Raw genomic sequence first — 16,872 nt, forward strand, 5'->3', positions numbered from 1 at the left:
ACAGTTTGGTGGATTTTGGAATGAGCAGTTTGCAAAATTCCATTATTTTTTAGTCTTGTCTGAGGGAGAAAAAAATATCTGTCAATCAGAAAAGCTCAGACTAGGAAAACCTTAGAATTCTGATCACATATTTCACAAGAAATTTGTCCACCCTGATCACATTTTTACAGTAACAGTTACAGTATATAGAAATATTTTTAATACACGGGGTAATATGGGGAAAATGAACACAATGCATTTACTTTTCATTTGTAACATATTTAGATATAAAGTTAGCATTTGCAGGATGATGATGCATCAGCCAGTGTGTTATAAATAGAAATAGAACAATTGGCTTATATAGTTGTTATAGCATAAAATGTCAAATTATGCAAAGAGACCACCTTGCAGAATGTATAAATGCATTTTCATAGAATTCTTATTGATATTTATATTTTTTTAAGGTGTCATCTATGTTAAAGGCAACATGACTAATTATTTATTTATTTATTTATTTATTATTATTTTAACATTCTTTGAGGTGTACTGACATTAATTATAGTAAGTATTACATTTTAAAAAAAAAATAATAACAAGGGGCTAATTTGAGCTTTTTACTTCAAAATAATTTTGACTTTAAAAATATTATTGCAAAAATCTGAAACGGGTTTAAAAGATATTCAATGATAAATACTTTGACTAATGCATAGCCTACTTTGTTCTTGAAGTTGCTTTCCCTCTAAGGAAATGATGACACTTCTACAAAGTCATGTGATTTTGGTCATACACCAAAGATTTTAAATGGCAAGTAGCACCAATGCAACAGGGTGGACTGGAGTTTGAGAGCCTAATTCAATGATTATACACATTTTACATTGGTATTACAAAAATATGTTTACATACTAATGGTTTTTTACATCAGCGTACAAGCAGATGTAATTCATACATTCGTTAATTTAGAAATATATATGTAACATTTTTCAACATGAAGTTGAGAAAACATGATTAGGGACATGGGAATTTGTCTTTGAAGTTCTTCAAGTGCTTAATTATAATGCATTTGTGATAATGGGGTACATCCATGCATGGAAAACTATGTGGCATGAAATTTATGCAAAATATGCAGTATTGTTTCATGGGGACATAAAATATCCACCAAACTGTAGGAATGACCCAGAAGTGCATAAGTGTTTCTTCATTCTGTTGGCCCTTCATTACTGTGAACAGGAGATTATGGCTATAGAAGTCAAGAAGAGTGATGAGCTGCCATGCAGTTAGACTTTGGGTGGCAAAGACTGGTCACTACGCTTCTCTTATCTCATATAAATGATTACCCTTCTATTTTCATCAATGCTGCCATTTATCTGAGAGATGAGAGATGTTTTTAGAGAGCATGCCTTTCTAGGGAAGCACAGAATGATACGCAAGTTTAGAATGACAAAGTATAAAACACAACAGGATTAAACCCTGCAGTTTAAAGGGTCGCTTAAACATGCACAGTGGGTCAGATAACCGGATGTTGTGCTTTACTCAATTTATCATGTTATCTTAATATGTGCACCTGAGAAAACGAACCAGAAATGTGCAATCAAAAATGTCTGCTTTGTGTTTTGCTGCTGGAAGTAGAGTAACATTAATTAACTGGCATATTCTGTATAATAGTTTCAGAATGGAAATGTGCCTGACTTAGCATCTTGGAAAGTTCCATAAAGGGAATGTTTAAGGCCTGTTTAAATTGAAGTATTTAAAGATTTCATCTTTGTAACATCCTCAGGCATCCATTTTCCAGACATGCAAGTACAGCTTCTTTCTATTTAAATAGAAATTTAAATAGGGGACTGAAATCCCCATATCGTTTGGCAAATAACTAAATAAATATGACAGCAACTGGAATGCAGATTTTGCCCAATTAGAGCAAAATTAGATGCCTTTTGTCCATCAGAATTGAACTGGCACAGGAATAACTCATCTGACCTCACATTTTCACTTGCTCTCGTTTTGCTGTTCTTCACTTGATTTAAAACGTTACATTTTAAACTGCATGGAAAGTAAGACAGGTTTAACATTTATTTCATATTTTGAGTTTTAATTTTAAGTTAAAGATTTCAGTTTAAATGCTAGTATTTCTATGTGTTAGTGTTTAATGCTTTATTTTAATATATACATGCTAGTTCAAAAATGGGCCTGTTTAAAGCTGCAGTCTTTGAGATTTCAACTTTGTAACACCTCCAGGCAGCCATTTTTTAGACATTCAAGTACAGCTCCTATCTATTTAAGTTGCCACTGACTAAATTCCCCAAGCATATTCGTTTTGGCAAACCACTAATTAAATATGACAGCAATTGCATCACAAATTTAGCCCCTTTAGCTCAAAATTTGGCTAAACAGAAATGGATCTTTCTTGGCAAATGTGCTCGGACAAATATTAGATGGTGAAAGGAAAATAAAATATATGCATAAAGCAAAACAAAGCTCATCTTCCCTCAAAATTGAAGTGGCACAAGAATAACTCATCTGCGTTCACCCTTCAGGCATCACCTCCATTCCCCACCCAATGTAATGCATGATGGCTCTCAGAATATCCATTATGTGATATCCATCCAGTTTCCTAAAATCTCAAGCATAGAGAGGCAGAGAAAGTTTGATCAGAAATGAATGGTAATGTGTTTTGTGACATGATGTGTAATTGATTCTGACTGTAGAAAGTTTTCGATGGGATGTTGGCTTTTCTGTATGACTATATGAGATACAATGCGTGATCCCTCTTTACTCAATGTGTTTGTGAGGAGATCTAGGATTCTAATCATATGAAGCCATTGTACCTTGACATATGCTATTATGAAATAAGATTACACATGTGCAATAAAATTACTCACATATGGCATGAAGGGCAATACACAAACACATAACGAAAAAAAAAAAAAATCCTATGACAGTTTAATGCATGCAAACATCTGTCAGTGCCACATCTGGAACAGGTGGTGTAACCAAAGACATTTTTTTTTTTTACTATGATAAACAATGTGGGTGTACTTTTTTGTGTTGTTACTATAGATAACAAATGCAGGATCTCTCCAGACATATTTTCTAGCCAGACCTTCTCAAACCCAAACTACAAAGTCTTTTAGACGTCTTTTATTCATGACCTTTAAAGCCTCCATGACATCAGAATGAGAATTTTGTGCGGCTTTTAGTCCATGTCTGTGAGCTTTAAGGACATTTATGCTGGTACACAGTTCACAAAACCAAATCTATCTATCTATCTATCTAGCAAATGTCTATCATTTTAAATCTTTCAAAGCTTTCAAACATGGTTTTGAGTCAACATCACTTTGCTTTTCTTCTTAAATATGAAAAATGTATTTGAATTCAGTTTAAATAAATAAGTCAGCAAATGAAATGAGTTTATTTCAAACCATTTTATGAGGTCTTTATGTTTTGGTGTGCTGAAATATGCTGTAAAGAGAAGAAGACCATCTGTGTTGCCCAAATGCTTTTATACATGAGTTCCATTTAAATTATTCTGTTTTTCTTACCTAATGTAAGCTGTGATAAGTGTGATCTAGACAGGTGCCACATAATTTGCCTTACTATTGCAATTGTTGTGCTCAGAACTAGGCTACATGTTAGCACATATTGACAGGTGTCATAAACCCTAGATTCAGTTGCATGGCCACCCAAAATATGTGGACAGCTGTCAACCCTTTAATCAGCACAAACCAACTCTGCTACCATCACTTCACCACACATAAACAAGCACACACTCACCCAGAGACACCCACTTTCCCCCAAGTCCCCTACGGAGCATCTGACAGCTCTGCCTTGAGCTTGTAATCCATCTCTGGGAGCCACAACACCCAGTGCAATTATTCTTTCTTGCTGACTTTACCTGGAAAACATAATTGAAAGAAGCTGTTTTTATTCGTACCACTTAAAGGTAAATCTTTAAAGAAGAAAAATGGAGACTCAAACAAGCCAGTTTCTTGATGTTATAATGACACAAGAAATTAATAGACTGTCAAGGGAAAAAAAAACTTCAGTGGGTAACCGGGCAACTTTGTTGCTTACTTTTTACAAACTCACTGGAATAAACTTCTGTGATGAAAAAATAATGGGCCAATTAACTTGGCTGCAGAAAGACTGGATTGTGTGTTTTGGTAACCATTAATTTGTGGGTGATAAACTTCATTTGGCGTTATACACCGAACAAAATTATAAACGCAATTATAAACTTTTGTTTTTGCTATTTCTCTCAAATATTGTTCACAAATCTGTCTAAATCTGTGTTAGTGAGCACTTCTCCGAATTAATCCATCCTCCTCACAGGTGTGGCATATCAAGATGCTGATTAGACAGCATGATTACTGCACAGGTGTGCCTTAGGCTGGCCACAATAAAAGGCCTCTCTAAAATGTGCTGTTTTATCACACAGCACAATGCCACAGATGTTGCAATTTTTGAGGGAGCATGCATTTGGCATGCTAACTGCAGGAATGTCAACCAGAGCTGATGCCAGTGAATTGAATGCTCTTTTTTCTACCATAAGCCATCTCCAAAGGCGGTTCAGAGAATTTGGCAGTATATCCAACCGGCCTCACAAGCTCAGACCATGTATAACCACACCAGCCCAGGACCTCCACATCCAGCATCTTCACCTCCAAGATCGTCTGAGACCAACCACCCAGACAGCTCCTGCAACAATCGGGTTGCATAAATAACCAAATCATTTCTGCACAAACTGTCAGAAAGTTTGTTGTCGTAACAGATTAAAGTGGGCAAATACTCACATTCGATGATGTCTGGAACTATGGAGAGGTGTTCTCTTCGTGGATGAATCCCAGTTTTCACTGTACAGGGCAGATGGCAGCATGTATGGCGCTGTCTGGGTGAGTGGTTTGCTGATGTCAACATTGTGGATCGAGTGGCCCATGGTGGCGGTGGGGTTATGGTATGGGCAGGCATATATTATGGACAACGAACACAGGTGCATTTTATTGATGGCATTTTGAATGCACAGCAATACTGTGAAGAGATCCTGAGGCTCAATGATGTGCCATTCATCCACGATCATCACCTCATGTTGGAGCATGATAATGCACAGCCCCATGTTGCAAGGATCTGTACACAATTCCTGGAAGCTGAAAACATCCCAGTTCTGGCATAATCACTGGACATGTCACCCATTGAGCATGTTTGGGATGCTCTGGATTGGCGTATATATGACAGCATGTTCCAGTTCCTGCCAATATCTAGAAACTTCTCACAGCCATTGAAGAGGAGTGGAGCAACATTACACTGGCTACAATCAATAACCTGATCAACTCTATGCAAAGGAGATGTGTTGCACTGTGTGAGGCAAATGGTGATCACATCAGATACTGTTTGTGAAAAATATATGTGAGAAATAGGCCTTTTGTGTACATAGAAAAAGTCTTAGATCTTTGAGTTCAGCTCATGAAAAATGGGTGCAAAACAAAAGTGTTGCGTTTATAATTTTGTTCAGTGTACATAAGTTGCACATTCCATTAGCTCCATGTTGTCCTTTCGAAGTCCCCATCTTGAGAAATCCTCTGCTGAACCTTTCAGTTAGGTCTATTTCTTTTCATTTTCATCAGTTTATCTTTTTCCCTTCATTCTTGTCCTTATATCTGTGGCAACCTTTCTTTGTGCTGCCTTTTTTCGTCCACAGAGGTTTGAAGCCCTTTAAAGGGTCAGTCAGATTTGGAGGGGCAGCCATTAAACAGTTTCCCTCTCTCTTTTCTCTGTGTGACAGTAGCCCACTAGTGTGTGATGTTGTCCCAGGATACCTCCATTGTGCCTTATTGACAAAGTTTCTGTCAGTCATGGGTAAGCCTAGATGAACAGAGGAACCCAAGAGTGAATGAGTGAGTACCAGAACCAGTAATGAGGACACGCTCTGCAGTCACATTCTTAATCATGTGTGTAAACAACTGACGGGGTATTTGATGACTGTAATATTTCACTATATTGTAGAAACTTTTTTTCTGAGGTAACCTAAAAATGGGTCATAGGGTATCTAAATTATCTAGTTTAATGTAAGTCTAAGTCATTAATGTTGATAGATTTATTATTGCTCGTACTTGGAATAAGGGGTACTTTTTTATTTATTTATTTTTTTTATTACAAACCTGACATCATGGGGCTACAGAAATGTGCCATTTTTAAGAGTCAGAAAAGAGAGAGAGACACACAACAACTCTTGAACATTTACTGCGTAACTTCTCATTATGTAACAGTAAATTTTATGACATTAATCCAAAGCATTTTTGCAAATGTCAAAGTAATTTGTGGGGTGTAAAGATGGAGCATTATGCCTGAGACAAGCGAGGACGTGGTATATATGTATAGAAGAAAGCAGCTGTAAATTGCTGGCACACTCAGACGTATCAAGTGGTTCCAACCCAAGTGATTGTTTAGGATTAATGGTGCAGTGTCCAGTGTATGCTTTCTATGGAAACTCAAGTAGTTGGAGACAGGCCCTTGTGTGCGGCTGTTAGTACATTAGACAGGAACACCAGAGCAGGGTGATGAATGGCCCAGCGCTGGCTCCAAATCTGTTCTGACAGCGACTCACATCGACTGTGTTAGTCAGCTAGGATGCATGTGTATGTGTGTATGAATCAGAGATAATAAGACTGTGAATACCAAAGGTTTCAAGCACACCTGTCTCCAGCTTTTGGTTTACGACTGGTCATGTGTAGAACAGAGTGGTACATTTAAAACTTTGCCACACAGAAAATAGATAGATAAAGAGACAGTCCACCCAAAAGTAATAAAAAGGGAGAGAACTGTTTGATATGATATCATGTTTTCAAGAAAAATGTATATATATATATATATATATATATATATATATATATATATATATATATATAATACTATAGTTGAAACTCACGTCCATACCCTTGTGTCAAGATATGATACTTTCTTTTGCATTGGACACAAAGGACAAGATTGTTCCAAGTCTTTTAAAGTTATTTCTTTATTTTTTTTCTTATTTGAGGAGAAGCCGAAATTTTCACTTCACAAAAAACATCCTTCTCTTTGGCATGTTCAGAGAAGTAGCAATATCTGATGTGTGAATAAATTGTTCTTTTGAGTCAAATATGCAGACAAATCATTGATCCAGTTCACAACACCTGTCTGAATGATTAATTTGTGAATCTAACAAATCCAGCTCATGATTCTCAGTTGTTAACCTCTCATTCGAAATGATGATTCAGAAAACTTGGAATAAAGAGCATAATTCATATGACCAGCTTTATGTACCTTTTTTAAGCTTAAATTAGAATGTTTCTTTTTGTGTTCCTCATAGAAATTTGGAACAACATTAGATTGAATAAACTGATTGTAATACTTTAAGTTTTTTGTTGAACAGCTCCATTAACTTTATGTTAATAGCAAAATGCTATTAACATATTCCCTCTTAAGAAGAGCATGAACACCCTCACTCAGTGACTCATCTGTCACACTCTTCTTCAGGTTGGCGGGTAAAGAATCCCACCCACTATTACAGCTGTCTGCTCTGCATGTCACACACAGGGCTGAATACAGCTGACAATGAGACAAACAGTTCATGCTGATATTCAGTTCGAATGTCAACAGAGTTAGTATCACTATCATATCCGTGACTCCTACATTTACATCTAAACCCCAGTAGGTGGCAACAAGTGACTCTCTGTGTGAAAGAGTGAGTGATTGAATCATTCAACTCATTTGTTTTATAAATGAATCATTTACTCATCCTATTCCTTAACAAACACTGATTAATATAGGATGAAAATAAATGACTATCTCAAGTGTCTTTATGAGTGAGTGAATTTGTGGCTGAATCATTCATTCATTCACCCTAATTCAATCAGGGAAAAAAAAAAAGTGATTTTCTGAGTACAGAACCACTTACTAGCATACCACTCTTACTGTTTTTTATATCTGTCTATGGAAGAGTAGTGTGCTGTTATGCTGCTCCAAATCCAACAATTGGCTTCATGAGTGAATCACTGAATTATTCATCTAGTCGATTTGTTCAAAACACCGATTCACTTTGAGACTCGCAATGATTTCTGTTCTGCCATGTCTTTGTTTGAATCTTCATTGGTTCATCAAAAATAGATGAAGTAACTAGCAATATTGTGTCTGAAATGCAAGTTATTCATATTATATACATATTGTTTACTTAACTACTGTGTAAAAACAATGTAGCTTAAATTTAGCACAGAAGTTATGTTACTTTTAGATGCTTTTGCAGTTGGGCAAATTCAGTCACTAAGAATTGCTGTTGTATGGAAAAGACCTGTGTGATTCGTTGAGAGAATAAATAATGACAGTATTTTCATTTCATTCTATTTCTAAAAAATTGCGGGTTTTGGCTTTGTTTTTCCCATTGTTTCCATATTTGCTGTAGGTAATGACTGAAAAAAGTAGTTTGACCATAGCATGCAGTGATTATCAGCCAATCGCGGCATGTGGGAAGGTGTGATCTACTGAGAAAATCAAAGCAATGCAAATGCATGTTCTTACAATGTATGATGACTGTAGAGAGCATCTCAATAAGAAAACACAGCCAAAACCTGGACATTTAAGGAAATCCCGGCCAGGACATATCTGGAAAAAACAGGACGTATGGTCACGCAATCTAACTCTCATCTGTGATTCAAATTGCAGTATGTTTAGCAATCTGTAGTTACTTGCCCTGTGCTAAAACAGCAGGGTGTGAAGAGTGTTGGCGATTAACGCTTGGCGATTAATGAGTTTGCTGATGTGTAAGTTATGTGTCAAAGAGTTAAGTAAAAACCGATGTACACAACATGTAGTGCGTAATGGATTCTGAACCACTGACATATTGATGATTATTCAGCTGTTTAACAGAATGACTGACAACACTCATTACTAATTTTGTTGCTAAATGCCATCATCTAAAATTTTCAACCATAATCTTTGAAAATTAAATATAATGGGTATAAGAATTCCATAGACTAACATTAAAGGAGGGTCCAAAGTCATAAGTGTCACTTGACAGAGACAGACAAATAGATATGTGGGCTCTTTTGACTTGGCCTAGTAAAGAATAACTTAGCAACAGCCTAGAACACTTGTTTTGTTGCATGTTTTATGATGTTGTTGTATGCAAAACAAAACGTGATGTAATTTCTGGCCGCCATAGCAATTACATAACCTTTCTCCCGCCCGTATATCATAGATAGGTTGGTTGGCGATTGCAAGCAGATCCGGAGATAAAACAACAGTAGTGTTCCTGTGGCATGCTGTGCGCGAAGAAGAACAGTGTGACGAGTGTGTTGTTGCATGTGCCATTAACGTTATGGTGCATCATCATGTATACATTTTTTTTTTTGCACACAATCATATACATATTCTGGAGGAACATATTTGCATTAATTAAAATAACTGTATAATTGCAGTAATGAAAGCAAGGTGTATTACACTTCTAAACCGATATATTTGTGTCACACCATTGCTTTAAATGTGATTACTTTTTTATTGCAAAACTCAGTGCAACAATTTCCTATTTAACTTTAGGTTTTGCAATAGCCTGAATCCACTATCAAATATTATCAGATTATCAGAGATCAGAATCCAAAAACAATAGGTAAAATTAGATATATTGTAAGATAAAAGATATATTGGTAAAATACAACATTACACAAAAGCGCCAGAGCCGAAGGAAGTAACTCAGTCAGCATGCTGACACAAAATCTGCTCATGTCCAGATGGTTTTGTCCACAGAAACCAGACCGCTTGGTTAAAATGGAGTGATTTTAATGTACATTACTGCAGGCAAATGTGCCAGCTATGATGAAACCTTGACCCCTGAATGGAACTGCTACAGGTCTGGCTCTGGAAAATGAGCTCATATGTGAACAACAGGAATTTAACTCATTACATATGTACATTTAATATTCTAAATAAGGTTTTAACCTCTGTAGATGGTTAACTTTCACCTCTGTTACTAAATAATTCACACTTTTGGATCATGCATTATCTACTCAATATAGGAGATTTCGAGATTGAAGACCTGGCTTGCATTCCTAAATATGGCATGTGGCAGAGTTCAATTTGTCTTACAGGATAATTTAAAGGAACAATTCACCCTATAACCTTCTCACTAATGGATCCTTCGCAGTGAATGGGTGCCATCAGAATGAGAGTCCAAACAGCTGTTAAAAACATCCCGACACTCCACATGACTTAAGTCCATTAATTAACATCTAGTGAACCGAAAAGATGCGTGTTTGTTTGTTTGTAAGAAACAAATCCATCTTTGAGACATTGTCAACTCCAAATGTTTTCTTCCTGCTACATGAGTCATCGATTCATAATATTGGTTTCTCCAGTGAAACAATCAGTAAAGAAATATGCACAGATCATGAAACGTTTAAAAGCGGAAACAGTCAAAAACAGTTTTAAACAAATATTTTGATGTGAGAGGACAACAGGAGATGGACTTTAACAATATTAGTGAGACAGATGACCTCTTTAATTTGTTGTACTGCACATTGCTGGGCTGAGGCCTCAGAATTACCTTGGGAGTCAGCCGTTCCAAACTCTAAAAAATTAAAATAAATAAATAATCTCAAAAGAAAGTAGGAAGCAGAGAAATTCATCGTTGATTTTTGCCCATTATCCCGATTTTGTGCCTATTTATGTTTGGACAGCAAAACATTACAATTTCAAAAACATGTCATGATTTTCTTGCATTTCTGGATTTTTATAATGATCTGAATTTTAATGGTTAAGTTTTGTTGTAAATGTAAACACACATAAAAGCCCAATGAAACCAATAATTGGCAGCATCTACAAGTTTTAAGACATCATTTATTACGACTATCCAACTATTAATAATCTAATAAATTAATATACTGTAGCTAAATCAGCCTGACTACATTAGTCTAGACCAGTGGTTCCTGATCCTGTTCCTGGAGAACTCTCAAGACTGCACGTTTTTGGTGTCTCCCTTATCTGACACACACATTTGAGGTCTTAGAGTCTTCACTAATGAGCTGATGTGTTTGAAAAGGGAGACATCTCAAATGTGCTTTGTTGGGGGTTCTCCAGGACCACTGGTCTAGACCAACGAGTGAGAGTTTTTATTTGATGTCTAAATCAGCCTTTATTACTTTGGATTAAATTAATACATTTTTCTTTTAATCAGATCAGTAGAAATCACACCTTCCATTTAATATTTCAGAGTACTTTGGAAGTGATTTTAATTAGTATTAACCAACTTGTAATCTTGTTTTGTAGTGTGCAAGTAATATAATATATCAGTATATTTATAAAGGGCATTATGAAAAGGACTTGCTTGGTAATGTCCTAATAAAAAAAAAAAAAAAAAAAAAAAAAAAAAAACAATAAAAATGATAATCACATGCAAATAGTAGAAATAGAATAGCCATAACAAAACACTTAATGACTAGTATATAGACTTTATGAATGTTAAGCATTTTTGAAAAACATTTGAGTGAACCATATTTCTGCACCAGAATGTATCTTATGAACTTGTACTTGAAGTATTGTTCTAAAAACTGATGGCTGCAGTTGCATCTACAATACTCAGATATGAGATTCGGGGATGTGTCTTCTTTCTGTGCTTCACAGGCTGATTCATGTTATTGCACTTGACAGAGTTCATTTCCAAGAGGAAACCATCAAACTTCCTGCTCATCGCTAGGGATATTACGGTCAATTTTGATATGAACAGCCTAACTGCAATGGGAACACATTACATTCGGAAGCCTGGAATGCAGATGCATGATTATATCTATCACAAACATCAATTTCCATCACATTACTCAACCGAATGTTGCGTGTCATGTGCACAGCACTGCCATTCCTCCCTACGCTTCTTTGTAGATTTGTTGCTTCATATACTTCTTCCCAGAAGCAAAATGCTATTGGTAAATCCCAAGTTTGACAGAACGGGAACATAATTCCACCTCCCAACATGATTTCTATGCTTCAGTGATCTACTACAATAGCCGGCCACCTGAGATATGACTTTTACTATATTACATTCAGCAACTGTGACTCTTAATAAGAATATGGATTACTGTATGAATCTGATTTATAGTCACCTGATTATATTCTGGCCGACCGCATCATGTAATGTCCAGTTCATGTCAGATTTCTGCTATTTACACCCTTCTTTTTGCAGTTTAAGCAAATTACTATTGATTCAGAATGTGAGAACCGAGGCTATTTTTAATCTCATTAAAAAGGCTGCACATATTCTTCAGCACGTCTTCAGAATGGTCCTATTTTCATGTATCTCAGCCTCTTATAATTAAATAATTGTTCTTATTGTGAATTTACCCCATTCAAGACTGCAATATCCTTTTCCAGAATGTCATGTATATGCAAATACAAATTTTGTTCTTAAAAGACTTGAAATAATAACAAATTTACTGATTTATGTATTGAATTATTTATTTGTTTACAATAGGGTTATAAATGCTAATTTACAATAAAACATGATAAGAACCTGGATGAAAACATTAAAGCTGTCCAAACTTGGGGACCTGAAAAGTGTGGATATCTCAATCAAATGAAATGAACAGATTTGTTGCACATCAGCACCCCAGGAGCTTGGGTTTACAGAGTCAAAAATGATGAGTGTGTGAAATAGCGGGATGGGTGTTAATGTGGTTTGTTACTCCATTGATCCTGCCTGGATCCCATATCCTGAAGTTCTGACGTGGGCTTTTTAAGTCTGTAAAGCTAAGGGCTCAGTTTCTGTCGACAAACACCATTGAAGTATGGAAAGGAATCCCTTAGCATCAGAAACGATCATGGATTATTGGGTCATTGTGGTCACGGTGCAAAAGGACACATTCTCATTTTTCATTCTTCGATTTTGAGCACATCAGTCACCCTTATATTGAACATTTCATTTGAAACCCTTTTGCTTCTTAACCATAGTAAAGCAAAAGCTCAGAGCACTAAAAGTTAAAGGAGAGATAACATTTTTGAGGCAAATTCTGTAGCATAACCAGAATAGCCATTCTCACAAATTGCCAAATGTGTGTACATTTTTTGTAAATAAAGCACACTAGTTATCAAACCAGTTATCTGGTGATTTTGCAGCATAACTACAATTGTATTTTTTTTTTCATATTTGATTTATTATTATTATTATTATTATCCTGAATTTCTTTTGATTTTACTGTATGTGTTATGGTATCCTTTTGTCATTTTTTATTGTTTTTCAATATTTCTATTTAGCTTTCATTCCTAATTCAGTTTTAGTAATTTTAGTACTATTTAGTTATTCCAGAGGGTTAAAGACAAGCAAACCATTGAATCACACTTCTTACTTTTATATCTCATGATGTAACTACGTATCTCACACACACAACTTTATATCTCAAAATCATAATTTCTTGTAAATTTGACTTTTTGTCTCTCAACTGAAACTTCATATCTTCCAGTAGTGCATATTTATAGTGAATAGTTTCATAATTGCAATTTTACATATTGTTGTAACTGCATATACAAAAAAGTGTAATGTTTATTTTACTCAAATTTCCTCTTATTTACTTTTTTCTTTTCTTTTCTTTCTTTCTTTTTCTACTCTGAAGCAAAAACATGCTTCCATATCTAACAGCTTTTATCCAAGTGTTAATTTACAATCATACATTTTTCTAGGATGCCTTTTCTGTTTATTAAACCCTTGTGAAAAGTGAAAGCAGGACACTCTTTACGAATTAAGGTACTTTGTAGCCTCAATCTCCAAATTTAAGCAATGTAGCTGAAAAAAAAAAAAAGGCAAGTAGAAGGAAAGGGTGGGGAAAAAAAGATCAACGTCTTACATTCGCCTCTCTAGTGCACTTTCTCAGAAACAAATTAACCCCAAGCACAGAGGAGACCCCTATTTGAGAGAAACATGGTAACGGACAGGGCGTTGTTCTCCTCACCAGCTGCTTTTCTCACACATAGATATGTGGCATATTCAATAAGGAAATCTATTCTCCATTTGTCCAGCAGAGGTCTAAATCTTCTCTCTGTGTTCACCATGGCACCGCCATGTCCTCTGGGACTACCTAACTGTGACAGTGAATGAATTTAGTGGGGAAGATTGTAATTTGTCCACAGCAATAATATGGAGTGGTCCGCTCTGCAGGCGGCGGGCCGTAATATAGCTTGCTGTAATGTAGAGAAACAGTCACCCTCCGGGGTTCAATAACTGCTTATTACTCCTGCCTCCACTTCAGAAGCATCACCATCACCATCAGCCCAGTGGCCTCCCACATTATAACTCTACTGTACTATCGACTGGAGTTTCTGTTATTCGCTAAGCCTGTTGAGCAAAATACCCTGTTTGTGGTCATGGTTCCACAGGTCCATGATCTAAAAGATGATGTTAGGGAATTGTCCTCGCTAGCTCTCATTTGTCTTCATATAGAGGTAAGAGCCGAGCTTGTCAGCTTTCAGGAACAGGTTCAAATGACATCTTGATGAAACCAGCTTCAGAACCTCTTTATGTGTGTGTACAATATATACAACATATATATATATATATATATATATATATATATATATATATATATATATATATATATATATATATATATATATATATATATATATATATATATATATATTGCTCTGAAATGTATTTTTTTACCATCAAATTCATGTCCCAGTCACATATTCTTGAAAAAAAAAAAAAAACAAAAAAAAAAACATATACTATCAGAAAAAGAAACAGTGAGAAATAAATAAATAAATAATATTATTTATTTTTACAATGTTATTAATATTCTATTTATTAAATCCAAATATGAATCTCATCAATTTTGTGTTTTTAGAGATTTTACATATATTTTAAACATAATAACTCAAGGCTGTAATTTATACAATATATTTTATTTGTGAAATTATATTATTTGTAATAGTTAACATTTCACTATTTTTGAATTTGTTGGGTCATCTTTTATATTGTAGATATACATTGGTAAATACTGGTCACAGACACAGATGTTAACTTTAAATTTAGCCAAGCTGATTACACACTAAAACTATCAGAGATCATGTTTTCAATCCATTCCAGGTCTTATTTTTACAGGATTTATTGCATGAACCAATCACAGCTGAATATAAACAGTCATATCCAATCATATTGCGATGACTTTTCCCATTCATTCTCAGTTACCCCCCACAAAACCCTCAGCACGCTTTATGGGTTCTGTTTAAACTGAATTGGCTTAGAAGCAAAGCAGATGCCAACTCCCGATGTGACAGTGTTTCTTTAGAAAAACAAGTGATTTATACCTTTTTAATGTCATATTTTGTAATATTTATATAGTCTTGTGGATTTATTTTCACTTAATGAACCTCTGGTTCAAAACTGCCTAATCACAGTCTGATCTATTTATCTGTCTCTTTTTCTCCTCTATAGTGTGTCCTGGCACTGATAACAAGCTCAGCACGCTGTCAGATTTGGACGAACAGTACAAAACTCTTCGCAAGTTCTACGAGAACTGTGAGGTGGTCATGGGTAATCTGGAGATCACCAGTATTGAAAGAAACCGCAATCTGTCTTTTCTTAAGGTGAGTACACAGACAGACAGACAGATAGACATAGATAGATAGATAGATAGATAGATAGATAGATAGATAGATAGATAGATAGATAGATAGATAGATAGATAGTGTTTTTCAGCTTTGTGCCTTTTATTAAAATAACACAAATGAGCAAACTATTATTATGCATGACTAACAGAATACTATGTAAATATATAAAAAAGCAGAAGACTGTTTGCTCCCAATATGAACACTCCAGTGACATGACATTAGAGAGCAAGTCATCATGTTTTTTCTGGATTTCAAAGGCAGTTGGAGCTTTTAGCAGTCTTTTGTACGGGTGCTGCAATTACTGGTAACACTGATGGTTAAATAGCTCTTTTACATTTGCATTAATGGATGTTACTCTGGTTCCACGCTTGGTATAACTGCAGAAATAGAGCAAAAAGGCTTTATGAGGCTGCCTTGTTTAAAACCAGGTGTATGACTTATCTACAGAGAAATCACATGGGACCTGAGTCTTAATAAATTAATGGTTAGGGCTATATGCTAATAGTGGACTGAGGAAATCTAAAGAAATCAATTTTGTGATAACAAGGTGCTCCGATTGTTTTTGTTGTAGAATACGATAGGGGATATATTCGCATGCTATAGGAACGAAAATGATTGTGTATAAAATAGATTTTAAGGTGAAAAAATAGACGAAATATAATTAACTTGATAGAGCTCAAACTCAAAACAAGCAACAGCAACAAACAGGACAACTGTCTTTGTCATCAGACTTTGACTTGTAAAGGTGGTCTAGGTTATGGTTCACATATTACAGAAGTAAACTGACATTTTCATATAGTTATTTATATGCGTCTCCTGTGCATTTTATTGAGACACTTCCCTCTTTTTTGCCACACATTGCGCACAGAAACAATTGAACAAACGAATGTGTGTTTCAAAGGTCTCTTGTTGTAGCCCTGATGTTTTCCAATCAATCTACCAGCATCCAGGATCCAGGTGTGTATTGGCAGGTGGTGTCACTTTGCTGTCAGGTTTTATCCTGGTCAAGGCCTGAGCGTTCCAGCAGAAGCTAATGATGTTACAGGCTTTGACTGACTCTTCATTAGGGTCTGATCAATCAGGCTGCTGGCTTCCTCCATGCCAGCTTTGTGGGAATACCAGAGTGGCTCAATGTCTGAGCTGCCAACTCGTGTTAACATCAGGAACTGCCACAGACAATCACCTCTTTGCATTTATATATATATATATATATATATATATATATATATATATATATATACATGCAGTACATGTGGAGAGACAGATCTATGCAGTGGTAGA

General features: G+C 35.5%; 1 protein-coding gene across 2 annotated transcripts in view; it reads left to right on the top strand.

The window, feature by feature from the left end:
- The window catches only part of erbb4a (erb-b2 receptor tyrosine kinase 4a), a 142,225-nt gene that overhangs the window by 64,890 nt on the left and 60,463 nt on the right, over positions 1–16,872 (top strand). For both annotated transcript variants that reach the window (XM_052544869.1, XM_052544870.1), the window contains exon 2: positions 15,416–15,567. In XM_052544869.1, the coding sequence (XP_052400829.1) occupies positions 15,416–15,567 (152 nt within the window). The remainder of the gene's footprint in view (positions 1–15,415; positions 15,568–16,872) is intronic.

Source organism: Carassius gibelio, chromosome B1 (genome assembly GCF_023724105.1).
Source record: "Carassius gibelio isolate Cgi1373 ecotype wild population from Czech Republic chromosome B1, carGib1.2-hapl.c, whole genome shotgun sequence".
NCBI classification, from domain to species: Eukaryota; Metazoa; Chordata; class Actinopteri; order Cypriniformes; family Cyprinidae; genus Carassius; species Carassius gibelio.